We start from the raw sequence: 26,820 nt of genomic DNA on the forward strand, positions 1-26,820 counted from the left end.
TAATAATTTTGGAACAGAATAAAAAATACCGATATACAGTAATAAAATCTGTGATTACCAAAGAAAAACAAAATACTGTGTATGGTGGATAAGCTTTATATTTATTGTATTTGTGTGTATAAGAATGTTACGGTACATACATGATTAGATTTATACTAGAGTCCATGATGGAGTTATAACATTTATGACGAAAAGGTTTCACATTGACAGAAGTATACAGTATCGGAAGCTCAGTCTCATCACCCCCTCTTCAGTTTTTCAGATGGTTCAGTCCAGTGCAATAGGCAAGGAAGGGAATGCTGGGAAAGTGAAGCACTTTGATAAGCTGTGATCAAAGATGGGAAAATGTATGACTCGGCAATATCATAGGTAGAAAATGTGACAAAATATGTGATTCAAATCATCCATATACAATACAATGCCTACAACAGACAGTTTCTATAGTTTTAATGACAATAACAATATAATGACAATAATAACAATGTGGGAGTAATGAGTGTTACTGATGAAAGATCACACTCCTTCACAAAGCCAATAACTTACAGGATATATTGTAAACTGAGCAGCTTACTTACAAACTTCAAATTGCCATTTCACAATATCCAATTGTCATTTCAATATACAATTTCCTTTTTCAGCTTTCTTTCTTTAAAGGCCTGATTCTGAGTCGTGCAATATTTGTTTATTTTCCATTTTAATTTTAGTCTAATTCTGGGTAAAATTATCTCCCATAAACTTTAACGTTCATCTCCTAATGAACTGATGGCCTTCTTGGTTATGTTTTTAAATAGAAAAATCCCAAAGAAGCACCCCACTGTAAACTTGCACTGACTGCCTGATTAGCACCATGGTTAAATGTTTTGCACCTTTTAAAAACTGTTATTATGGTTTACACAAGGCCACAGGACTTTTGTTTAATGGTTGGTTTCTGACTCTTATATTGAGGAAATAAAAAAATTCTTTGTAGTCATTTGTATGAACTTACATTTTATTAAGATGCATTTCCTTATGTATTATGATCCCTCAGACAGGGTTTTTATACAGGCCTGGAAGGCATCTATCAGATCTTTACAGCCCTCTGCTCCCTTCTCTCTGACACTGAAACACAAAGCCATATTTACAAAACACACTTACAGTACCATACATGTAGCTGGGTTATTCTCTTTGGCATAGTTAAAACTGGGCAAAGAACATGATGTAAATGCAGATAACATGTAAAATAAATACACATCCAATGGATAAAGGTACATCACCTGAAACTGTGTGGAGGACATAGGAATATCTCTAAATTTAGTCTACATGTGCATCAAAGGGATTATCAGAGTATAGCTTGGCAATAAAGTATTTCAACTAAACCCCCCCACTGCTGCTTTTATCTGCATTTGGTGAAGTACGAGAACAAGAGTGACTAATCTGCACAGAAACTCCATAAAGACTGATCGCCGCTGCGTGTGGACACACACCAAGTGTTGCTTCTTGCATGCGTGTAACCATAGACTGCGCATGTAACATGAACCAACAGCCTGAATGTGTCAGTTCTCTGCAACAGGTCATACATGTGGATGCTTTTTTTAAACCTCAGGTCTATTTCTGCTTCTCAAGACATTTATTTTACTGTAAGGGCCCTCTGTCTCTGTAAATGTCATGCAGAGAACTCAATAAGTGATGACTGAGACAATGGCCAAAAGGACGTAATTGAAAGTGACCAGTATTTAGCTGGATCCTACACTCTAATGAATCTCCTTGGGGGCACAAAGTTATAAAGACAATCTATACTATCACTTACACTCACCAAAGAATTATGAAATATTTGTATTTATATAAATACCATTTTCCATAATTAATTGTACATCATTGCTGTCAGTACTCACCATTTGTCAACATCCTCTTTGATGACCTGGCACGGTGCTGGCGCAGCTTCGTTAGAGTCTGGCATTTTGACAGAAGAGAGCTGGAGTTTGTGGAGGTGTGCTGCTGCAAGAGCTGCAGTCAAGTATGGTCACAGATTAGTTACAGAGATGGCGGCAAAGACAGCAAAGGAGGGAGGAGGCATAACAGTGTCCTACTATGATAAGCTTGAACGAGGGAATAGATTGTATGCAAGAGATTACTCAGGAGAACTAAGTTTGATTTGAAATTCTTACTTTCATTTCTATAGTCTTACTATTTATTTTAATTACCTTTGTTTCTGATATCCTTTCCCATTTATGTACATCAACCTATATGATTGATTGCATTCTTAAAAGCTTCCATTCATGCCCTTTCTTTTACTGTCTTTCTAATGGATATGCAGATTGCTCACCGTTTGAGTCAGCCATTATGCATCACAAAGGTCTCATAATGCATCTAAAATACTCACTACAGGGGAGGCCTTTTTCCTTAAAAGAGATTGGGAAGTCTGACTTTGTTTTACACTGTTGGCTTAGGAGGGTGAGCTGAGAGTTGTAGTATTTGTAATAAAATGTCAAATTAGCATTGAACATGCTGTTAGAAAATATGCACCTAAAAATCTGAAAATAATCCAGAATTCTGAGGATTAATAAAAGCAGATGTGGTTAATAATAGTGAGGTAAATCATTGCTACTCATCAAAATACATTGTGCTTTCAACATTTTAACATTTATATAATTATACAGAACCAACAACTGAGCCAAGTTACAATATGTAACAAGCAGCAATTTCTTCTTCTCAAACAAAATAATGACCATGTTAATTAAAGGAATATATTTACTGACACACATACACTGATGACTTGACTGACATTTCTATCTATATGTTGCACATATATTAATCTTATCCAAAAGTGAGATACTTCCAAAAAACTAGGTAAAATAAGACCAATTCCTAGTATATAGACTTTATAAATATTTGTGGGTCCTCAAAGTCTAAGGATAGATAGTTTACTCAACTTTTATAAGATGGCAGTCACAACTGATGTCAATGAAATATATAATATTTAGGAAATTTTATATAACAGTAACCTACGTTTTGATGGATTTTAAATTGATATTTTTGAGTTAGGCAAAATCTGCAAAAACATGATATGCTTTCTCTGCCATGTTTGGCACACATGAAACAGTGCCTCAAGAAGTAGACCTAAAAATGTTTAAATGGATTAAATGATGTGTTTGCAGCTATTTACAGTGTTTTAGTTGGAGGATTAAACCTCGCCACTAGAGGGCAACAAACACTTATATACACACAATGATGAATTTCTGGACAAACAGTCCTGTATAGTGTGTGATTCATTATTAGCTGTAAGAAAAGGGATCATATTTACATTCAGCAATATTACCTAGTTTGGTTCATCTATTGTAACACTTTTCTATCACCTGATCTTGGCTATAGTGTTCAGTTGGAGATAGAGACAGGTTAATAGGATGGTCATGCAAATTACAGCGTCTCAGAAAACCCTGGTCAAACACCAAAGACATGAAATAAGAGCAGAGCATCTCTCTATCTCGGTGTTTCCTCCTCCTTTATAATGACCATAAAATCCAGCGCGCCATCTGCAGGCGAACAAATCAAGTGCATATGGGGTCTAGCAGACAGGTTCTCCCAAAAAATAGCAAAAATAAAAGGGGGGGATTAAAATAGGTATTGATATCTTAAATTTTAGCATAGCTAAAGGGCGAAAATATCCCATAATGGCATGCTAATTATAGGCGAACTGCAGCCTGTTTAGTTAATTAAGCATCTGACTGGAGGCAGGAATAGCCACTGTGTCTCGGAACAGGCTGCACAATTTGGATGTGAATTTGCAAAGTGACTGCTGGAGGCCTATATAAATCTGGTTATTACTGGAAATATGTTTGCACTCGAATGCGTCTCAGCCAATCGCAGCGTTTCAGTACAAACAGCTGGCTATTTCTGTTCCTGTAAAATGTAGTCTAAGTTAATGATTAGCCATTACGATGAAAATCTGGAAAAGCGTGCAGGGCTGGTTGGCAGACTGAGGGCCGGCGAATGGAGGTCACCGCAGACACTGAGTGACTCTCAGCGGTGAGACAGAAGGGGAGAGGGAGGACGGACAGCCGCCTTCAAAAATGGCGTCTCCGGAGGAAAATGAGTAAAAAATATTAAAACGCGGCCTGTTTTCTTTACACTTCCTAGTTCGGTACTTGTTTACTTTAGCGGTATTTTTTCCCGGTGCGAGCTAACTCGTCGTCGCTTACACTTGAATGGCGGAGAGAAAGGAGAAATAAGGGGAGCGAGCATTTGGGGAAATAAAAGCAGCCCTGTTTTATTTTGATGCGTCGTTACTGACAGCTAGCATCTTGCTGCTAGCCCACAGCTCTGCTCCGGAGGGGGGTGGGAACGATTTGCATGCAAAAGACGAGAAGGAGAGAAAAAAAAACGATTTTGAAACTGGGAGATTTCTTTGCTCGACCACAGGGAGTGATTGCTGCTACCAACGTGGCCCGTCGATTGCAATATTTTTCTGGTGCTAGCAGCGTAGCAAAGACTAGCCTAAAGAAAGGGGAGGAGAGACGGTGAAAAAGGACGCATTCAAATCAAATGTTTATCAGCAATTCGTCCATCGCCGGCCAAATCCGCGGCATCTTCATCATGACCGTGAATGATTTCGGACTAAATCTGCATTCGTGGAAATGATAAATGTGAAGCGCGTAGGAAAAGGAGAAAGACTGGCTTTTTTTGGATGTGGTTGGATTATAACCCCGTAGACCCCCCTCTTTTTTTCATCCAGTTTTCTCCTCCTCCCCTCCATTTCTCTTTCAATATGCTGTTTTCCACTCCTGAGGACTTGCTTATGAAACCGGGGAAAATAGCTTGAAACCGAGAACGGGAAAGACTGGATTTTTTTCCGTAATCTGCTCTGCGACGTTCTCGTTGCTTTCGTCCTCATCGCACACATTGTACACACATAAATGGATAGAAATTACCCGGGAACAGGATTTGGTGATTTGGGCGCAGGAGCAGGATGGAGTTACGAGAGATCGGCAAAAGCAAGGTATGCACTGGATTCAGACAATGTGCATGCATCACTGGTACTTTGCAGGGCACTGTGTGGGCCATGTAAACAAATTGTCGCCATTGGGTTCATCTATAGTACCATGCCTTGCCATTATGTGTAGTGCATTGTCATCCAAACAGTTGCATAGTAATAATATTATAAACAGCAATGGAGCAGTGTGCGTGTCGTGGGGGTGGGCGGGGTGGAGGAAGGAAAGGTTGGGGATATGAATTGAATGTGATTGACAGACGTAGGTTTTAGGTGGACCTGGCGGGGTGGGGGTATGTCTGGAGCATCCATAGGAATTATTGTTCCCTGTGTGCAGGCCTGGACACAGACCCTGAGAGATAAATTCACTGGATTGATAGAAACTGCGAAGAGTGCAGACGCAGCAAAGCCCTCACAGCAGCCCCCCTGACAGACATCAACAAGAAGAATTGATTCATATTAAATGCATTTATTGAAGCATTTTTTTAATTGTTACATTGTAAAGAAATCTGGCAGTAAAAAAATCTTAAATGTGAAGGTGGTGCCATTCTACTAAAACTGAGATTTTAAATGCATTTTGCCAAATCGTGATGTAGATAATTGATGGTGGGTTTGGGGTGGTTTATGTTAATTTGCACATTTAAATTGTGGCGTATCCCCACCGCATCAAACTTGCAATTTGCTGTTTGTCTAAAATGAAAAATAATGGCAGGGTGAATTTATAAGATGATGAAAATTGCCTGGACTGTGCAAGATAGCTCTGTCTTTAGCTTCACGTTAGCCTGCAAGCTAGCGTTATGTTGCATGGAAGTCAGTCGAGGCCCGTACACGCAAGCACCATCCCCTCTTATTTTTATTTAGTTGCACAAATTTGAGAGATTTTGACCCAGAGTTGGCTGCCTGATCGTAGTCGAAAGCCTCCATCCTCCTATGGGAAGTGATATTAGGCTAAACAAACCTGGCAAGTTGCTGGTGTTTGCATGCAGCTTAGCATGCATTTGCGTCGACTTGCACCATCCAGCTGTTGGCTCTGTCGACAAAATCAATGGTTGTAGACAAATTAATCGTTTGTCTTTGGTATAACTTGAGGGAACTGTAATTTTCACTTGGTCCAAATGTGCACATTGGTTACCAGAAGTTTATGTACACGTAAAAGACTGGCCTTGCAGTTTGGGCCTAGTCTGCATTTCTTCCATAGCCGTTGTCCATTGCTGCTAGGCGGTGCGACCAGCAGCAAAAAATGCTAGCAAGCTATCTGGCCGGCCAGCCACGCATTTCATCTGTCACTGGTAAAGCAAAGTTCTGCAACTGGCAAATACTTTGCATTGAACAAGAAGGTTATGTATTTTGTACATTTATAAATGATGTAGTGGCTGGGTCTCGTGGGTCCATTATAATTGCAAATTAATTATCCCATTATTTTTTTCATGACACTTCCATTGCTGGTTTGACAGATTTACATCTGCTGTAATAGACTTTGATGTCATGGCTAATAAATGTAGGTATTTATTATTTAAATATAAGAAATATGTTCCTTCCCCTTAACTTCAAATTTAAATCAGACTTGTCCGGGATGTTGGTTTTCACATGTAGACTACTGTTGAGAAGTTGCATATGGACACCAAACAAATGAACATCCTAAAGTTGACATCTGATGTATGGATTTTTAATTGAAGAACAATTTACTTGCATGGTAGATTTTGTAAATTTAAGAAGTGACCCAAGCCTAGACTTTTCTCAAGGGTCACATTTTGGGAAAAGATTAGGTTTATGTAAATCTACTAGGAAATTAATGACCCTTCACAATCCCCCTCCCCACTCCTCTTCCTCCATAGTCTTGTATATGGGAGTTCCAGATCATCCCACCCTGAGTCTGAGCTCCTTCACCGACAAGCCTACGCCACCCCACACCCTCTGCAGGGCTATGCCACCAATCACCACCCAGGGAGCTCTGGCCAAGGCGGAGCTTGGGGAGCAGCTGGACGGAGTTTGGGTGAGATAAATGTCATACCTTCCATGTCACCACCATAAGGGGCCCCGGCAATGAATAATTGTACCTCTCTACGCAGGCTCCGGTAGATTATTGTCATTGAAAAATGTGCACATTCTAGCTCAATTGAGTTGGAGACTGAGATGTTAAACCTTGATTTCAGGAAAGGCCTATAGCATTCATTCTCAGTCTACCAATATCTTTGGAGTTCTTTTCAGCAACAGAACTGCTGATTCAAATTCTTAATGTTCGTATGTGTGACACCAGGCTTTCTATATAAGCTTACATGTTTTGGGTAAGATTAAATTTAGATGCTGACATCCTTTCTTTTAAATTTTATTTGTGATTATGAACAGAGATTTCATCTATATCTCTGCAACGAGCTGTAATTTTCATGTTTCTCTTTCCTTTGCAAAGGTCTGTCAGGGCTCTTTGACACTGGCCTGCACCATGCCAGCCCCTCTGCCCCCGACGCCTCTGTCATGAATCTGATCTCAGCCCTGGAGTCTCGGGGTCCCCAGCCACCACCCTCTGCCTCCTCCCTTCTCTCCCAGTTCCGCACACCATCCTGGCAGACAGGTGGGGCTGTGTTAGATCTTCCCTCATGCGTTGACATTCAAACAGGCCCCACAGTCAATATGACATTTAAAGAACCTCCTAATGTTTGGCTGCATTATTATTCTGACAGTGTTTGAGTATTTCCATACAACATTTTATTGTAATACTTTTTGAATACTCTTTCTGGATTTCATTACTTTGTAGTTGAAATGACAGCTTGATGGATACCGAGTAATTTTGCAATATGTCTTCCTTTTTTTTAAACAGCGATGCACACGCCTGCTCCACCTGAACTATTCATTTCTGGAGCCCTTCCTGGCTCTGGCTCCTTCCCCTCCTCTTCAGCTCTCTCAGCCTATCAGCATCCAGCATCCTTCTCCAGCCGCTCTTTTCCTGCCGCCTCCCTTTCCCTCCAGGACACGCCCACATTTAGTCCCACATCCAATGGCCTGCTCTCCCCACATGACCCTCTACTACACATCAAGGCCCCTTCCCAGTCCAGCCTGGGTTTTGATAGACTCCTGTCCTCGCAGGGTGCTGCTGCAGCCGCCTATAGGGGCAGCCAGGATCCCACCAGTGCCACATCAGCCCAGGCGTCCTCTGCCAGGCACTTGCAGTCACACCAGTTCAACCTGCTGTCATCACAGCTCCAGGACCAGTCGTCCCAGTTGTACAATGCATCAGTCTTTTCCTCAGCCCAACCCCAGCCCCAGTCCCAATCCCAGTCCAATTCGGCTCAGGAGCGGGCCGTGCCCCGGCAGGACAGTGTTATCAAGCACTACCAGCGGCCCACGCCAGCTCAGTCACAGCTCTCATCCTCTGCTGCCCACTCCCTTCAGCACTACCTCAGCTGTGGAGGAGCAGGCTACCAGCAGATTGCCACCCACCACAGGCATGCTGGCCTTTCTTGCAGCCCACTGGGCGACCAGAGCCCCTCATCTGACCACAAGCCCACCTCTCGCACTGAGCAGTATCGGCCAATCATCCAGCCTCCCTATTCCTCCTCCTCCTCCTCATCTTCTTCCTCAGCTGGGAAAGGTACCAAAAGCAGCTCTAGCAGTGGCTATTCTTCTGCCAGTTCAGCATCATCCTCAAGAACTCCTCACACCCCCCCTTCTGCTTCCTCTACCTCCTCTTCCTCCTCCTCCTCCTCTGCCACCTCTGGGGCTCATCCTTCCAACTCAATCCCCACCTCCAGCTCTAGCGCAGCCCCTTCCAGGCAGCAACCGCCCCCTCAGCCGGCTGCTCCTCCCCCAGCCCCTCAGCAGCAGCAGCCCCCTGCCACCTCCACCTCGGCCCCCCAGTCTCTCGCCAAATCCTGCCTTTCAGGCTATGGGTCTCCTGTGCCCCCAGTGAAGACCCCCACCTCTGCTCTTACAGGTCAAACCCCACCCCAGCAACAGACACAGTCATATTCCCCTAATCAGCCCCCACCTTCCCACCTGGCTCAGACCTACGGAGGTTTCAGTTCACCACAAGCCCAAGATCTGAGCTCAGGTACAGGTGGGAAAGGCTATGGGAGTTTAGGAGGGCGAAGCCAGTCATACTCCACTGATATATATGGAGCTGACTCTGCATATGGATCACTTCCATCCTCTCTAGGTGGAGCTGGAAGCCCATCATTAGGATACGGAGCCCCAGGTCACTCCCCTGCCCTATTAAGGTCAAGTGGTTCATCAGGTAGTGGAGCATCTGGGGGAGGAAGCAGTAGTGGCACAGGAAGTGGGAACTCGGGGTCAGGAGGAGCAGCGGGAAATAGTATGACCAATGAGAGAGGTGGAGGTGGTAGTGGTGGAGGGTCGTATCATATTCCAGACTCTAGCCCCTCTCCGTCGAGCAACTCAGGCATCATCCGTCCAGGGTTGCACTCCCCAGTGCCCAACTGCCCCACACAATCTCCTGGAGGTGCAGGCTCAAATAAATACATTTCCTCAGTTCTCTCCCCCACCTTCCTAGCCTCCCCACAGGGCTACCCCGATACCAGAGGCCCCACCTCCCAACCTCAGTCCTATCATTCCACCTCCTCCAAATCAAAGGCGGACACTTCCATGCTAGGAGTGGGCTCTCAGAGATCCCAAGAGGAAGTAGATGACGACGACGAGTTCTTGATCCAGCACCTGCTGCAAGCTCAAGCAAGTCCTACTCCCCAGGCAGCTCATCACCATCCTCAACAACAACCCCAACAGACGTCCCAACAAACACAGCCTCAGCCCCAGTCAGTGCCCCCAACCACTGATTCAGGCAAAGGGCTGAGCTATGACATGGGTAAGACCTCTGAGGAGAGGTACCACCCCCAGAGTGTCATACGTACTCACAGTGCCACATCCACTGCTGGAGTGGGTAATGCAGGGTCTGCAGGGTCCATCTCAGGGCTGGAGAACCAGCTGGAGATGTCACTAAAGAAACAACAGCAGCAACATCAACAACAACACCATCATCAACAGCAGCAACAGCAAAGAAATGAGAGGTCTGTTGGAAGCAGCAGGAGCAGTGGAGGGAGAGGCAGCGCCGAACAAGTGCACTCCCACCTCCATCACCATGACAACCTAGGCTCGGTAGTCCATTATGGGCGGGGTGACCCATATACCCAACACTCCCTGGCTCCCCAACACTCTTCACATAGTCAACACGTGTCCTCACACTCACAGATACCACCCCACACCCAAATGGAACTCCAAAAGAAGCCACAGGAGCGAGCTGAAATTCCTTACCCTCGGAAAACACCGGAAGTCCAGCAACAGCATTCCCAGTCTCAAGCTGCTGCCTCCCTCATGGACTCGCCCACTGATCAGTCCCGTCAGCCATCACACCTGCTCCAGTCAGTGCTGTCCCACACCACCCGCAACAAACTGGATGCCCACCAACAGCACCACAAGATGGACTCTCACCGGCAACACCAACAGCATCACAAAATGGACTCCCACCAACCACATCAGCAACACCCTAAAATGGATTCTCACCCTCAGCATCAACAGCACCAGAAGATGGACTCCCATCAGCATCAACAGCACCATAAAATGGACTCTCATCCCCAACAGCAGCAGCACTCTATTAGCCAACAGCAAGCTGTAATGGAAAGTGCTGGTGGGACACTTGGCTCAAGTAAGCATCAGGCTCAGTCTCAGTCCCAAACCACCCAGCTCCAACTTCAGCTCCAGTCCCAGGCTCTGGAGGTGGCAGCGGCTCACTACAACCACGGGCCCCCTCCACATCAGCACGAGCAGAGCCAGGTTAAACAAAGCTCTGTGGTGTCCTCCTTGGACATGCTGGAGCGCTCCCTTTCTCAGACGTCCACCACAGACGTAGCGGTTGCGGAGGACAGACGCGGTGGAGCAGGCAGCGGGGGAAGGAGCGGAGGTAGCGGCGAGCGCCACAGACAGCAGCAGGAGCAGCAGCAGAGGCAGCACCCATCCCACCATCAGCCGCAGCAAACCCACCACTCGCAGCAACACTCAGCCTCTGAACTCCATTCCTTCCTCTCTGAGCCTGACATCGGCTTGTCCGCCCCATCTCACATGCACCATCTTTCCCAGCACCACTCGCAGCAGCAACAGCAGCACCCCAGCTCTCAACACCAACAAACCCACTCTCACCACCCTCACACCCAACCCCACCCTCACCACATACCCCCACAGTCGGCCTCAGCCCACTCCCAGTCTCAGCCTGACCCACAGCAGCCACTCTCATCTCAGCTCACCCCTCAGCAGAGCCAGCTGGACCAACAGCGCTCAGAGCAGCACCAGTTTGACACAGTCAGCCCAGTGGAGAAAGCAGACCAGAATCAACAAAGTAACCGCTTTGTACCCCTAACTTCCATCTGCTTCCCAGACTCCCTCCTTCAGGATGAGGACCGCTCCTTTTTTCCAGGAATGGAAGACATGTTTTGTGCAGAGGACTACAAGTCAAGCTGTGCTGGAGGTGCAGGACCAGGGCAGGAGGAGATGAATGAAAGCCACACCGGGCAAGAGGGAATAGATTCCATGAAAGCTGGACAGAGTGGAGGTGGAGCAGGGGGAAGTAGTGGAGCTAGCTATGACATGATGGGTCACCATGGTGGCGATCAGGGTTATGAACCATACTGTCACGGCTTGGAAGAACCCAGCAACAACACCATGACTCTGGATCTAGACTCCCTGAAAACCCATGAACTTCCTTCCACTGTCAACACTGAACAGCTAGGATTGATACAGTCCCAGGGCCCAGCTATGGGCATGGGCTCCAATACTGCTGGTCCCAACAACTCTGGAGCTAAACTGTCCTCTGGGCCTGGAGGAGCAAGCACAGGTACTGGCTCTGGAGGCCTACAATCTCCCATTTTTTGCTCATCTCGTCCCAAGAAGCTCCTTAAGTCCAGCTCTTTCCACCTGTTAAAGGAACGCCGGGACCCCAACACACTGCCTAAGAAAAGTTACGCTCAAGAATATGAGTTTGAAGATGATGAGGATAAAGCCGACCAGCCAGCTGACATCCGGTTGAATAGCCGGAGACTCCCGGACCTATTGCCAGATTTGGTGTCAAGCTGTAGAAAGGGAAGTGGAGGAAGTGGGTCTCTCAGCCCTTTAATGGGTGACATTGACTTCTATCACTCCTCTGGCTACTCCTCTATGGGTTCACACCCCATTCTGCCTCAGGATGGACCCAAGAAAAGAGGCCGAAAGCCTACAAGACCCAAGAGAGACGGTCCCCCTAGGCCAAGAGGTAGGCCTCGCATCCGCCCAATGCCTGAGCCTTACACACCGCGAGGGATGATGGGGGAGATGGGTGGAACAACAGTAGGAGCGGGATTCAGCGTGGAGGGACGAGGTAGGGGTAGGGGCCGCGGAAGCCGAGGTAGAGGAGGAAGGAGGGAGGATATGTACATGGAAATGAGCGGGAAGGAGCAGGATCAGATGCACCAACATCACCTCCATCAACAGCAGACACAGCAGCTCCATCACCAGCCACAACAGCAGCTGCATGAGCCTATTCCACCTCTGAAGGTCAGTGGCATTTGGTCAAGAAAAGGCTTGGAAATTTGTCAACAAACTAATTTAAGTACAGTTGTGTAATAAATGTAAAAACCAGCACTAGTTGTTGCAGCTAAATGTGGTACTATAAACACAGAAATTCTACAAGCTAGCTATAGCCATGTGCCTGGAAGTGGTATAAAAATTGATAGTTATCATACCATGTACATTTGCCTATTTTTATTAAAACTGGACGGAGAATCTTACCTGTGTACACATATTTTTGTTTATTTTCAAAATGGAGATTCTTTACACATACATACTTATTAAAAAAGGGGGGGGGCAATTTTTGTCAGGACATGTTGAAATATAATATAAAAACAACAATATTGAAAATAATTGTGGAAAATGCCGTGAAACAGACATTTTCTGAGTTGGTTATCACACCGTGAAAATGTCATACCGTTGCAACCCTCTTTTACTTACTCCCTCGCTCTACTCTCTCACTCTCTATCTTTTTATTTTCAGACTAGTCATGTCTAGGGATAGGCTCAGTCAGTCTGTTTTTAAATTGCCATGTTATGTAAATGCTCGTATTCTTTCGTAATTATCTGTAAATTCAGGCAAAGTTACTTTAAACATTAATGTTTTTTTTTTCTTTTGTTTTAGATCAAGTTGCCAATTGGTACCCTGTCCTCCTCTGATGCCTTGCTGAGGACGGACTCTTTGTCCGGCACGGACCCTGCTTTGTCGGACGGCTCTGTGGGCTCTGCTCCTTCACTTGGTTTAAGTCCTGGACCCCCATGCAGCACTGAAAGCAACAGAAGTCAGGACAAGAACAAGCAGAAAAGCCAGATGATGAGTGAAGGAGTGGATGAAGAGGGGCTGGAGGAGAGGGTAAGAGCTACAAGATCCTGGTTATGTTAAGAGGAGATGTTTTATTGTTTGGTTGTTCACTACTTCAGTGGTGGCATTTGAGCTGAGTAAAGTGTCTCTCCTTTGTATCACTTTTAGGGCGATGAGAAAGACTCTGAGTCCAAGGCTGGCTTCGTCGCTTCGTTCTTGGACTTCCTCAAAACAGGGAAGAGACCTCCAGGCTTGGACATCTCACCCGGAATGGAACCAGACAATGGTGAAAACTCGCCCTGTAAAGCGGGGGGTCTGCGGCCTCTGTCTCCGGCACCTCCTCCACCACCACCACCTCCTCCATTCGGGGACAGTGAAGGGAATGGGGGTCTGGCTCTGGGCAACTGCCCCAGTCCCAAGCGCTTGGAAGATGAGCTGAAAAGGAACCTGGAGACCCTGCCTTCGTTCTCCTCTGATGAGGAGGACTCTGTTGGAAAGAACCAGGACCTCCAGAAGAGCATCTCCTCAGCCATTTCTGCTCTGTATGACACTCCTCAGCTAACCTCCAACATCCAGCCCCCGCTCTCTCCTCCACCTCCGCAGTCTCAGCCTCAGCCTCCCCAGTCCCCACTTACTCCCACGCTGCAGCCCCCCACACTTAGCCCACAGCCCACCATGCATACTCCTCACGACCTGCCCCAGTCCAACGAACCCGATGTCCTCCAGCCAGAAGATGGAGACATGGGTGAGAACAAAGAGGAGGAGAATGAGGAGGAGAGGAGCACAGGAGGGGATGGAGAGAGTGATCTGACAGAGGAGAGAGAACCACAACTGGAAACCCTGGGTGCCCCTAATCTTGACAGTAAGGCTGTGTGTTTTTTACTCATCTCATGTCTATTTTATATATATATGCCTATTTTCTTGCATATTGATTTGTCTGCAGCTCAGCTTAAAAATGTTTTATTTCCCCCCTCAGGCTGAGATATTGCTGTACATCCCATTATGCATTTGTTAAAAAATAATTAGATTAAATTATTGTGGCTTGCACCTAAATAAATTGATCTGTAAAACTGACTCAACCTTAATGTTGCCGTTCTTTCCTTCCAGCGTCCCTCCCTGAGATTCCTCCAGCGCAAGAAACTCCTGAACCTCCCTCTGTCCCTCTGTCTCCCACCTCATCCTCCTCTTCTCCTTCTCACTCCCCCCTCCCTCCCCTCTCGCTCCCCTCACCCCTACCGCCGCCAGAAGAACAAGAGGAGAATTCCCCGCCTCCAAGCCCTGCCGCTCCCCCGTCCACCTCTCCGCCCCCTCCCCCGACGGCTACTCTGCCTCAGCCTGCCACTCCTCCTCCACCAACTTCCCCTCCTCCCCCGTGTTTGGATCAGAAAGACTCACCCATGCCATCTCCGGAGTCCCTCGCCTCCCCTGAAGAGCCCCCACCGCCTAAGATCACCTCCCTGCACCTTGCACAGAAGCAAGAAGATGCCGCCATTGTTGGAGAGAGTGAGGAGGATGAGAGTGAGAGTGGAGGGGAGGGCATCTTCAGAGAAAGGGATGAGTTTGTGGTGCGGGTGGAAGACATTCGAACTCTCAAGGTATTTGTGTTGAAATGTGTGTTTTTTTTTAATGTGTTACTGACAGTTGAAGAATCACAAAGTACATTTGTTCGGGTGAAAATAGAAGTTGCTTGCTTCTTGGTGGAGAGAAAACTAATCAAATGAATCATGTTAACTAGTACTGAATCACTACGCTGATACGTACGTCTCTATACAGGCTAAAAATATTGTAATCTGACTTGTTAAAGCCTAGGAAAAATCACATGCTGCTCCTTTTAATGAGTAAAATGAGTTGTAAAGTTGAATCCTTCAGTAGCTGCCAAGTTTGAGACAATATTTACCCGTGTGTCATATGTTTGGACACAGCTGGCCCTGCAGACAGGTCGCGAGCCTCCTCCCATCTGGAGGGTGCAGAAAGCCCTGCTGCAGAAGTTCAGCCCAGAGATCAAAGATGGACAGAGACAGTTCTGCGCCACAAGCAATGTGAGTTCACTCAAAGCCCCCAGTAATCTAGCCACACCTGCAGTGTCATATAAAGTGTGTGTGTGTGTGGATAGATTCTTACAGACCATATTGTCATCTATCAAAGTAACGACACTGACAGTTGTGCTGTTGTATAAATAAATCTTTATACATATCTTTATTTATGTGTTTGTTTCTGGCTCAGTATCTTGGCTACTTTGGAGATGCCAAGAGGCGATACCAGCGAATCTATGTCAAGTTCCTGGAGAATGTCAACAAGAAGGACTATGTTAGAGTCTGCTCTCGGAGACCTTGGCGCAGAGCCACACCTGCTCTCAGGTACCAGCAGTTGCCATTTCAAAAATGCTATTCATATTGGATTACGACTTGCAAGACTTAGTTGATAAAATAACTTTGCCCAGATGAGGGAATACCTAGAGCCAGGCCTGGGAGAAGAGCACCCAGTTCAACATCTGCAAGCCAGGCTAAGACCCAGGGGGCTCAGTTGATTGAACCCTAACAACGGAAATAGGCTAAATTGCAGGGACCTGATGCAGCCCTATGCTGGCAGATTTAGGTCCTCACCTGTGGTCATGAAGTTGGTGTTGTGATGTATTGTATTACTTTGCTGATAGAAAGGACACAGAAACATCTAAGTACCTTTTTTAATTGTAGATTTTTGGCTATATGTGTACAAAGACACATTCTGTTAAACTCTGAAGTGGTTTCATCTCTAAAACAATTTCTGTCACAGACGCCAGTCCCTCCCCAAACTGGCTTCCCCTCCTACCACCCAGGTGCCACAGAGACTAGCTGAGAAAGAGGAGAGGGTGGTCCAGCGTGAACAGAGGGAGAAAACAAGAACAGCAACCACAACGGCAAAGGAACAACGGGAGAAGAAGGAGTTTCCAGCTGCTGTGCCCAAAGTGAAGGAGAAGGAAAGGGAGGCTGAGAAGGAGAAGCGGGTACAGCTGCAGCAGGAGAAAGTGGAGAAACGTGCTGCAGCAGCAGCAGAACGAGGCAGAGCGAGGGAGGAGAAGAAAGCAATGGAGAGGAAGGAGAAGGAAAAGGCTGAGCGCCCACCCAAGTCCAAGCCAACCAAAGTGAAGGCAGAGCCACCGCCCAAGAAGAGGAAGAAATGGCTGAAGGAAATACCTTCATCATCCGACTCAGACTCATCAGAAGAGGCAGCTAGTGAGAATGAAAGTGAGATGCCATTTTGATCCATTGTATTGGAGTTTCCTATCACATGTGTGGCCATAATAACAAAGCAGTTTTTTATGTCATCATGTACCACAGTAGAACGTTGGTTCTGGACAGTTTTAAACTGTGGTTTTCATCCACTCAGTGCCGGTGAAAGGTGGTGTGAACAACCGTGCCATGAGGGAGATGTTCAGGAGCTACGTGGAGATGCTGGTCAGCACAGCCCTAGACCCCGACATGATCCAAGCCCTGGAGGACACTGACGGTAAGAACTGCACACAGCACACACTACCTCCTCAGCATATTAACAATTAAAAATCGACCGACACATGGCGGATGAAAATAGAGTGAGAAGCTGTGTTGAAACAGCTGCACTTGACTTTAGTATTTTCCAAAGTGGCTTCAGGCATCACTGTGCAGCTTGGGCAGGTTGAGTAAACATCATCAGCACAGACAAGCAGCTGCAGCCAGGTTTCAAGTGAACAAGCTGCCCTTACGACTGGGGAGCAGGGGAACTGCTATATAAATCTGTAGCATGCATGTTTAGATGAATCTTTTAATAGTTTTGGAAATCCCAAGTAAACAAGGTATGAGAGGTTGAAGGGAAGCCTTGGGAATGCTGATAGATCAGCAGCCAGAAAGAGCTGCTCTGAATCTGCCCTGGGTATTAAATTGATTGGCAGCTGCATGAATGGTTGCTAATGAAATTTCCTTTACCTTTGATTGGCCACCAGATGAGCTTTACCTCCCACCAATGAGGAAGATTGACAGCATCCTCTGCGAACAGAAGAGGAGGTTGTTGAGGAGAGTCAGCATGAGCTCTCAGCACCAGGTATAACCTGTCCTTAATGTACTGTTTCTCTTAATCATCATTTATCTTTTCAACTTTTTATTTGACATTGTTGCTTTTCCTTCATTTATATTGGAACTCCTTTTTACATTCTGTAGAATATGCTAGTATTTGTGGCTCAGGAAACAAATATAGACTACTGTTTGGCCACTGGTGCTCCAGAAGAACAGCACTAGACTCATTCATAAGCATTATGATTAATGCAGTGGTTTCCAGTGAAACAATCAGCAGCTTCATTGATTAGTCAATACACAAAGTTAATTTGCAGCTATTATTATTAATCAATCATTTAAGTCATTTATCGTTCAAAAATGTTTCCAGATTCTCAGGCGTGAGGATTAGCTGCCTTTTTAGCTGCTTTTTTCATTTCATGTCATTGTAAACGAACATCACCTTGGTTTCTGAAATCAGTTGCAAAAATCTGGCAAAATTTTGTCTCCCTCTGTCGGTTTCTGACTTGTATCCTCCTTGTTCTGCCACTTCCTTGACAGGAGGTCCTGCATGCTTACCCCCAGATCATCGTAGACCCCCTTGACTCAGGAGTGGTGAGGGTGCGGCTAAGCGGGGATGCTTACAACCGCAAGACCCTCAACAGAGTCAAAAAGACCCTGCCTAAACCACAGGTGTGTGCGTCAGTGTTTAGAGAGTCGGAATTCGTTTGTATGATGATTACAGGTACCCTTTTGCTTCATACCCTTTCTCCTTTCGTATTAGATGTTGTCAAATATTCATACACTACCGAGACCTCTATGGATTGTCATAGGAGAATTTTAGTCTGTAACCATGTGATTCTCTCTGGTTTCTGGGTGACACCGAAACCAAGGCATCAACAAAATTAACCATTACTGTGTTTAAAAAAACAAAACAAAAAAAAAAAACACTCAACAGTGAAGGGTGGATGACAGATGGCTCGCTGGGGCCAGAGAGGGTAACACAGTAGCAGCTTCCCCTCTAACATCTGCTGCAACTTTCCAACCCTGCTCCACTTTCACCCTTTGTTACATAGAACTGTCAGATAAATACTCCCAGTAGCTTTATTCTAGGGCTGTACCGAATAGTTCAGAACTGACATTTTTTGCATGTATATTTGTTCTATTTAAAACCTGTTTTTCTACACAGTTACAGATAAAGATTATGCTACGCTAATATCATTAGTACTATACTATTTGTATTTCAGTGGTGGCTGTGTAGGATGGATTTCTAACGGCAGAGCGTAGTGACTCCAAAATTCAAAATTTAATAAAAAATAGATAGATGTAAACATTTCCAAAATTCACAACATGTTTTTATCTAAAAGTATATTCTGCTTCAATCCGTATTTGTTTGCGATTAGCCGTTCAAAAACATTTTCACTGCATTCATCTCATTTGCTGCACACTAAGGGAGGCACGCACCTGTATTAGGAGGGCGGTCTAGCAGCAATGTAATAGCATCATAAATTACATTTATACAACCACAATAACAAAAATCCATTTAGTCTAACAGTATTATAGTAAATTACGTAAGTTGTTACCAAAAAAAAGCTCATTGTGTGTCTGCATTAGTGCTTAATCAAGACATCCTCACTTTCACGCCGACAACGGCTGTAGAAAGGTGTTAAAGAAATCGGCAGTTTGGAAGAACTTTAAGATTGCTGATGATGATCCTAAAAAAAGTGCCATGCCAGATATGCAAAGTGAAAGTGTTATACCATCATACTACCATGAATTTGGCAAATATGATGAGACATGCAAAGCTTTATTCGAAATCCTCCAAAAGAAAATTTGAATGCACACATTATACTTTTCTGTCCATTGAAATTGGCTGCATCTTAATCTGATATTTAATCTTAATCTTTTGGGTTTTTTTTAGGACCTTAAACTGTCAGCCGATTCGTACCGGATCTACAGTCTCTACCACTCCCTACATCACTATAAATACCACACCTTCTTACAGTGCAAGAAAGAGGTAAGAAAACATGTTTGTAGATCTGGTACACGCTTCTGTCATGTTTGACAAGTTTATTTAGATAGTGTTGACATTTCGGAGCTCGAGCTGTCACTACAGGCATGCATTTAGCATGTAGGTACTCAACCTCATTTGAATGCGTTTCCTTCAAATGCACTGTATGGTAAAGCACAAATCTCATTAGAAAGACTGCACAGAGACTGCTTGTATATGCTTTCATGTTCGGCCCTGGTGTGCGTCTTCAAATCATCTGTGTTTCCATCCCACTTTTCCAGACCAACACCATTGAGCAGGCAGCTGAGGACCCGGGCCAAGAGGAAGTGGTGCAGCAGTGCATGGCCAACCAGAGCTGGCTGGACACCCTCTTCAGCTCCTTCATCGAGCTGCTCACGCTCAGCACCAAACCCTGAGTCCACCACAAAAAGAGTGAGAATGAATGAAAGCAAGGGGATTTAAAAAGAGACTCAAAGAAAAAACAAAAAGGTAAAAAGAGATGGATCCTACTGTACAGCCCCCCACCCTCTTCACATCTCTTAGATCTGAGGATGAATTTTTAAGGCCCTTGACGAACACAAGGGGGTCTGTTCGTGTGACCTCGGACACTGGCCTCTGTTCTTTTTCTTGTTGTTGATCAATGACTAAAGAAATGTTTTACTTTGTAAGAAGGCGGACCCCAACGGATCAGGGGTCTCACTGGCTGGTCAAGAGGGAATTGACTGTTGGTGAAAAGTGAGTGGCGCGAAGTGCAAGAACAAAGAGGAGGAGCCGCAACACCAAGTCAACGGAGGAGCCACTGGCATCTTGTTAACTCTGTGTCATAAAGACGATAGTTCAAAGAGAAACTGTTACCACTTAGTTTTTACATAAATTATTTTTTGAAGACTAACATCAGCTGTTGGCTTTTGAACAGAGTGGAAGAGGGTGAGAATGCTTTTTAAACTGCGTGTAGAGTGTGCCGTGAGCAGCGTGAACATGGACTCGTCTACGGATAGAAACGTGAAATGTGTTAACAAAACGCTCTCTCTCCCATCCTGTGCTATGTGAAGGGCAGCACCAGGCCGCTGTGTGATAATATATAAACACATTTTTATTATTTATATGAGGAGGTTTTTAACTTAAACTCTCACAAGCGCTGGGTTGCTGCCCTAACATTTTAAATACCTTTTTATTTTCCACAGGTTCAGTATACAATCATAACCCACATATCCAAGCCGTCTTCCCCTCTATACAAAAGAACAGACATTGAGACATAAATATTGTATCAAATACAGTGGGTGTAAAATAACAACAAAAAGAATGGAAGAAAAGGGGAAAAAAAGATGAGAATGGGGAAAATCTATTTGAAACTTAACATTGTTGTGGTTCAGTTCAATCATCAGTCATGCAGGTGCAAAGAAAAAGAAGTAAAATATCCATTTCCCATGTCGGGAAAAAGGAATATAAATAAGTAATATTTAAAGAGGAAATAGTCATTTCATTTTTATCATTTTGATGTTTGTGCATACTATGACTTATTTTGAAAACAATCTAATTTTCCATAAAAAAGGAAAAAAAGACGTGTAAATATTGTACAGTTCTTGATGAAATTCTTTGTCCTTCTGTACATTAACTCTCCTGTATTTGAAAAACAAATAAAATCTGCAAAGAACAAATGGTGTTTCATTTCCCTACAGTGTGGGTGTTCTTTTACATCCATCTTTGTGAGGACATTTTGGCTGGTCCTCACATATTCCAAATACTTTTTGGAACATTGCTCTGTTTTCCCTCTCCTTTTTTAAAACAGACTGTAATACTTGCACCTACGACCATGACTTGAGGCTTCACAACTATTGTTCAGTATGCAACATGTGCAATTGTGATGTGGAACCTGAAGACCTCCAGAAAACACACTGAAAACTGAGAGACTTCTAACATCCAGTAAGTAAACTTAAAGGGAAAATATTTTCTGATTTTGGATTCAGGAGGAATAAATTCTAATTGATTTGTGTTCTGTGGTATTTTTAAAAGTAGAATAGAGTATATGTCGTATGTCTGGAAGTGATGTTTAATTTAGGGGTGAGGTGAAGGAGTGCATTAAATGAATGATTGTCTTCTTAAGTATGGAAATATAACCGTGTGTAGCCCCACCTAGCGGCCGGCTGGTATGAAACTCGCTGACGTCACATCTGGAAAACGAAACTGATCAAGGACTCGGAGTTTCCCGAGAAAGCCTCTGCGGCTAAGCAGCCGAACTCTTGCTTGGTATTTAAAAAGAATTAGCTGCTGGGATTGAATGCCAGTTCGTCAAACAGCTTCAGTTCCTATTACTCATACTGACAGTCACCAGCCGTACCGTATTTCTGACTTTTGACCCTGAAAACGACTCAACACCCACCTCCCTTCCCTCAGGTAAGAAAGCTTTAATGTGTTGTTGAGACATTTTTACGTGAGTTTAAATCTTCCCAATGGTGCTCTGTTGTGAAATTGTAAGCTACCATAAAACTTGTGAAAAAACATGTAGGTTACAATTCGACACATTGCAAGGAGCATTGAATACATTTTACTGGAATAATGAAATACTTTGACTTTGACTTTTTTTAAAAGAAAAACCTCATATTAGAGTATTTATGGTATTGAGTGCTGAACCAGACCTGCTTCCTCTTTCCTGCCGTTCAGAAACTGCAAATTCAGGTGATTTTTCCCAACTGCACCTTAGTAGGCTGTAGATATCGATATAATCTTTCATGATTTAGTGGGAGTGGGAAAAGATAAAATAAAAAAAAAAAAAAGAGCCATCCCTCATTCTAAGTGCGTGAGGACCTTTTAGAAAATAGATTTTCTACACAAACATGCAAAGGTTAAGTTCTTTTTATTTTATTCACTCCCTTTTACATTTTTTCCTGGACAAATCCCTTTGTAAAACGACTAAATAACGCCCTCCACAGGCAAAAAGAATATTTTAAGATGGACCTGAAAATTCAAATAATATATTATTAAATAATTTAAATAATATAAACCTATAAATACACTGGATTAATTATGTTGATTAAACATCCAGCCCAGCTCTGCTTAATAAGGCATATTAATTATTCCTCCACCAGCTATAATCGTTGAACTTTTCTATGATTCTTTCTGTTTTTCACTGTTGCATTCAGTGAATATACTCTGGGTACTAATATTTACAAGACTAAATGTTTCATTTGGAAAGACATGAGTTTTAAATTGAATAGATGTTATTTAAATAAACTAATCTTAAATTAAAGGCAACAGCAGAATGTATAAATTATTTCTGGTGTCTGGGAATCATGTTACAGGTCAGTGAAAAAGCTCAGCCCTGAAGTATATGACAGCAACCCAGTGCAATGAGAAATGATCATGGATGCCAAATAAAACCCTGATGATGCTATTGTGTTGACCTGACATTTTTTTCTTCCTACTGCAGAAATGTCTCATTCTAAACCACTGCTCATCCCATGGCTGCGAGCACAGATTGACAGCGGTGCGGAGAGGTATCCTGGTGTCCACTGGATGAACCCGGAGCACACAGAGTTCTCCATTCCCTGGAAACATGGTTTAAGACAGGACTCCTCAAACTCTGACATTCTCATCTTTAAGGTAATCGTCATTGACACAACTTATCCCTTGTATTCATGGTGCTCTACACAGAGACTGGTCTTTGGTGTAATTCTTCCTGCTTTAACCTGTTTCTTCCCTGCAGGCGTGGGCCGAGACGAGTGGCAATGGCCGGGCTCAGGGAGACCCCTCAGTCTGGAAGAGGAACTTCCGCAGCGCTCTCCGAGCCAAAGGCTTCAAATTGGTCTCTGACAACAAGAACGACACCGCTAACCCCCACAAAGTGTTTCGCTGGCCGGATGAGTCAGCATCAGGAGGTGAGGATCCATAATGATGGTCTGTAGACCATCACCATTTGGTCCTTTATTGTAGTCGATAACAGGCAAGTTTTAAAAAAGGACTGTTTCCTCTGATGAACTGTACTAAAAATGAGCCACTAACAAAAACAGTGAATTAGATGTGAATGTGACATGTTTTCACTGGCTTCAGGCATTAAAAAGACACAGAAAAAACCAAAGAGAGATTGTTCTCTTGCTTGCAAAATCCAAACATTTAATTTCTCCTTTAGTTTTATTTATGCAAAATTATTCGCCTTGTGTGTCTTAACTATAATCTCAGGAAGGTGGAGGCATCAGTTGGATCTTCATACTACTGTACTGCTAAATCAGATAAATGCAAAAAAATCTGGTAATACAGTAAGTGGACCAAAGATAATCAGTGAAGCACCTTTCTGTCCGTGTGGCCACAAACAATACATATCTGATCACCTCCTTTCCGGATGTAGATGATCACATTACTATCTATCATGCACACATTTATCTGGATTTCTGTGTCTGTGGTCGAGATTTGTCAAGGTAATATGCATGATGTACCATGCATGCATAAATGATTTAAGGGCAGCAGATATTTACTGAGCTCCTTGCTTTCACTCTCAAAGCTAACTCCTCTGCTGGATCCCAGGACCAAGATGACCCCGATTTGTTTGAGGATATTGGCCTTCCTACACAAGAAGTAAGTGACTGTGACTGTGTGTTTGACTTAATGCTGTGCAATTATATAATGGCATATGAACTCATTCAGATGTGTGTCCGTGGTTTCTTAGAGCCAGGTTGACCCATGCTTCGAAGAATGTCTCTATATTCCAGAAGACGTTTTGTTTTTAGGTAAGGGAGAAACTCTCATACTATTTTTTACCTCCTGACTCAGAAGGTAAATTTATCACATCATTATCATCATTTCTGAACTTATCAATATTTGCCAGCAGAATCCACTGCCGACCAGGATATTCTCCAGGAGTGTCTAAAGGGCCTGAACATTGGCCCTCAAACAGGTAGGCGTGCTCATCATGTCCTCCTCACTGCTGCAAAATGAGCAGAAAACAAGAGTATCCAGGCTACTTTCCTAGAAACAGTTATTTACTTTCTCCAACTTTTCCACAGAGGGCACCGCAGGCTTTGAGCCTCCTCCCGAGCAACAGCAGCTCCAAAACCCAGTGGTGATTGGTGGACACGCGTTGCCTGGGCAACAGCAGTATCCAGTCATTTTTGAGGGTGCCGTCTGTGAAGCTGGGTTGCCTGAGCAACCGGCACATCCAATGGAGGGAGCCGTAGGAGGGGCCTGTGATGGGCAGTTGGCGGAGCAGTTCCTTCACACCATGACCAAGACCAGTGATGGAGATAATTTCAGTGAGTTGATAGATGTCACTGTAAAAACAAAAATAGTAATTTAGACAGAACGACAAAAAGCACATCCCTCACATTTAAACAAAGTGGCCTGTCAATATAATATCGGTCGGGAGTTGCAACAATGTTTGAAACAGGAGCTGATAAACACTTTTTCTCAAACACTTCTCCTCTTTGTGAATCCTTAGAGACTGAATTCAGGATATCAGTGTACTACAGAGGGGTGAAGGTGTTTGAGCAGCAGGTTGAGAATGAAGCTGGGATCCGCTTAGTTTACAGGTAACATCAAAATAAAGTCTAATGTCTGACAAATGTTCATTATCCCCAGCTTAGCTTCAAATTGACTGTCATAGTTAAAGGCATAAGTTTATTTTTGGAAATATGCCGTTCTCTTTCTTGTGGAGGGTGACTCATGTCTCAACAGTAAGAATGTAGATGATGCCATGTTAGCCAATTAGCTTAGCTTAGCATAAAGACTGGAAAGCAGGGGGTTACAGCTAGCCTGGCTCTGTCCAGAGGTGTCAAACTCTGCCTACCAGCTCCTGTAAAGCTCAGTTATATTGTGTTTAATTTGTCCAAAAAGTATAGAAAGGACCAGGCTAGCTGTTTCCCCCAGTTTCCTCTTTTTGTGCTAAGGTAAGCTATCAGTCTCCTGGCTGTAACTAAATATTTACAATACAGATGTGAGAGTGAATGTTGCCAAAATGTCAAACTCTTCCTCTAATTTTCTCAGGGCTCTGCCAGGCATTAAACCTGCCATTCAAGTTTAAATCTAATGAATAAACGTTGTCTTTGCGTCAGGCCCGAACTCATCGGGACAGTTTTTGATCATGAGTCAGGCCTTACCGTGGTCTCTCTGCCAAGTCCTGGAGCCATGCTGGATCAGACCCAAGCCAATCTGACCCAGCGCATCCTGGACAAGCTGGGCGACGGTTTGGATGTGGGGGTGTCCGGCCATGTGGTCTACGGCCAGCGACTGGGCGAAACCAAAGCATTTTGGAGCTTCTCCAAGTTTGACAGCAGCAGACAACCGCAAGAAATTTCTAAATTGCAACCTCAACCACTGTACATGTTGAAGGACTTTGTGCGAGGTGGGTGAAAAGGCTAAGTGTGTAGCATGTTGTTGCGAATACATGTGCCGCTTGATGTAGTGACTGATTTCCCTTGCCCTCTAGGAATATTGGACTTTATTGAAGGGAAAGACTGCCCTCCCTGCTCCCTGTTCTTCTGCCTGGCGGAGAAGTGGCCCGACCCAGACAACAAGCCTTGGGAGAAGAAACTTATCACTGTGGAAGTGAGAGAACCTTTAAACTACTGAAGTGCACAGACAGTATTGTGCTTAAAGCAGTTTTTCAGTCTGCCAGAGAAGTTTTTTGTTTGCTGCACATACCTCTATCAAATTTCATGAGTGATCAAACCACCAAAAATTGCCCACTCAAGGGAGCTGTAGTCAGCAGCACTTTTCAAGAGGCAATTTTGTCTCAGTATTGATTAATGGCACTGAGGGAACAAAGCCTGAATTCCAGTGGTGACAGCTGCTCCCTCGGGTGTAAAAGGTTTTTCTGCCCCCGAGCCTCTATAGAGTGCATGCTGAGGAATGAAAAGCGTATACTTTATAAAGTTACTTGAAAGAAACCAGCTTGACACGTCTCATTGCGCTGAAATTTGCCATCTCGCGCTTGTCATTGCATCTGACTTCTGCTCCCTGTTTTGTTTCTGTCTCAGGTGGTTCTGACTTCACTGGAGTTGCTGAAGAATATGGCTGTTGTAGGCGGCGCCTCCTCCCTGCAGTCTGTGGAGCTGCAGATGTCACTTGAGGAGATGATGGAGACGTACTGACGCACTTTGCTGTGCCTGAAGAGATTCATTGTTTACCGCATTTTTTGCTTAATCCTTAATCTTGATGACAAGGTAGAGCATCTCAGAAAAAATCGTGTGGATGTTTTCTGAACATTTTGGATATTTATTCTACACTAAATAGATCAGGTGATAATAATGGTATTAATAGTTGCTCTGGTGTTGGATTTTCTGGTTCTGCATAAAGGAACAAAGAAAATATATTTAAGGTGCAACTTGCACCATGTTTAAACAATATGTGCTTTTAAATTATTTCCACGTTGATATTTTTATATAAAATAATGAGACTATGATCAGGGTGATTTTACTGAATATTTCTTTTATATTATTGTTGCTAGCAGGGTATATACAGGAATCTTGAAGTAAAATTCAATACCTTTTTAAGACCTTTTCAAGACTTTTTCAACA

The 26,820-nt window shown here is 44.1% G+C and overlaps 2 protein-coding genes and 1 long non-coding RNA gene across 9 annotated transcripts in view; 2 read left to right on the plus strand and 1 right to left on the minus strand.

Annotated features, from left to right (window-relative positions):
- LOC123983365 (proline-rich protein 12-like) overlaps window positions 1–20,973 on the plus strand; it is a 24,272-nt gene extending 3,299 nt beyond the window's left edge. For 2 of the 5 annotated variants that reach the window (XM_046069604.1, XM_046069605.1), the window contains exons 2-15: window positions 6,799–6,956; window positions 7,371–7,532; window positions 7,779–12,490; window positions 13,127–13,354; window positions 13,472–14,165; window positions 14,411–14,898; window positions 15,226–15,342; window positions 15,527–15,660; window positions 16,076–16,527; window positions 16,670–16,789; window positions 17,259–17,356; window positions 17,866–17,997; window positions 19,226–19,321; window positions 19,597–20,973. In XM_046069604.1, coding sequence (XP_045925560.1) covers window positions 7,436–7,532; window positions 7,779–12,490; window positions 13,127–13,354; window positions 13,472–14,165; window positions 14,411–14,898; window positions 15,226–15,342; window positions 15,527–15,660; window positions 16,076–16,527; window positions 16,670–16,789; window positions 17,259–17,356; window positions 17,866–17,997; window positions 19,226–19,321; window positions 19,597–19,731 — 7,503 coding nt within the window. In that variant the 5' untranslated portion in view covers window positions 6,799–6,956; window positions 7,371–7,435 and the 3' untranslated portion in view covers window positions 19,732–20,973. Of the gene's footprint in view, window positions 1–3,812; window positions 4,973–6,798; window positions 6,957–7,370; window positions 7,533–7,778; window positions 12,491–13,126; window positions 13,355–13,471; window positions 14,166–14,410; window positions 14,899–15,225; window positions 15,343–15,526; window positions 15,661–16,075; window positions 16,528–16,669; window positions 16,790–17,258; window positions 17,357–17,865; window positions 17,998–19,225; window positions 19,322–19,596 lie in introns of those variants that run through there. The other 3 variants (XR_006828173.1, XM_046069601.1, XM_046069603.1) reach the window with 3 other exon arrangements.
- Window positions 81–6,214, minus strand: LOC123983367. Of its 2 annotated transcripts, XR_006828175.1 has the most exons (5): window positions 6,096–6,214; window positions 5,922–5,993; window positions 1,872–1,983; window positions 986–1,098; window positions 81–325 (listed from the first exon to the last, which is right to left on the minus strand). It is a non-coding gene; the product is annotated as an uncharacterized LOC123983367 (long non-coding RNA). The 2 variants fall into 2 exon arrangements; XR_006828174.1 differs by lacking the exons at window positions 5,922–5,993; window positions 6,096–6,214 and adding an exon at window positions 4,905–5,046.
- Window positions 20,974–21,503: 530 nt separating the features above from the next.
- Window positions 21,504–26,796, plus strand: irf3 (interferon regulatory factor 3). 2 transcript variants are annotated; one of them, XM_046069435.1, is made up of 11 exons: window positions 21,504–21,709; window positions 22,743–22,915; window positions 23,019–23,190; window positions 23,811–23,884; window positions 23,976–24,036; window positions 24,135–24,203; window positions 24,313–24,558; window positions 24,744–24,834; window positions 25,357–25,646; window positions 25,731–25,849; window positions 26,281–26,796. In XM_046069435.1, exons 2-11 carry the CDS (start codon window positions 22,745–22,747, stop codon window positions 26,392–26,394), a joined length of 1,407 nt encoding a protein of 468 aa, XP_045925391.1. In that variant the 5' UTR covers window positions 21,504–21,709; window positions 22,743–22,744; the 3' UTR covers window positions 26,395–26,796. The 2 variants fall into 2 exon arrangements, with proteins under 2 accessions (XP_045925391.1, XP_045925392.1); XM_046069436.1 differs by having other exon boundaries at window positions 21,505–21,709; window positions 24,138–24,203.
- The last annotated feature ends 24 nt before the right edge of the window (window positions 26,797–26,820 follow it).

The sequence above is a fragment of the Micropterus dolomieu genome, linkage group LG14 (genome assembly GCF_021292245.1).
Source record: "Micropterus dolomieu isolate WLL.071019.BEF.003 ecotype Adirondacks linkage group LG14, ASM2129224v1, whole genome shotgun sequence".
Lineage (NCBI taxonomy): Eukaryota > Metazoa > Chordata > Actinopteri > Centrarchiformes > Centrarchidae > Micropterus > Micropterus dolomieu.

Bases quoted from the DNA above. Each gene is read 5' to 3' on its own strand.
- irf3 (XM_046069435.1), top strand. From the start codon at position 22,745: ATGTCTCATTCTAAACCACTGCTCATCCCATGGCTGCGAGCACAGATT. The intron at 24,835-25,356 runs GTAACATCAAAA...TCTTTGCGTCAG, and splicing joins GGGATCCGCTTAGTTTACAG to GCCCGAACTCATCGGGACAG. The intron at 25,647-25,730 runs GTGGGTGAAAAG...CTTGCCCTCTAG, and splicing joins GTTGAAGGACTTTGTGCGAG to GAATATTGGACTTTATTGAA.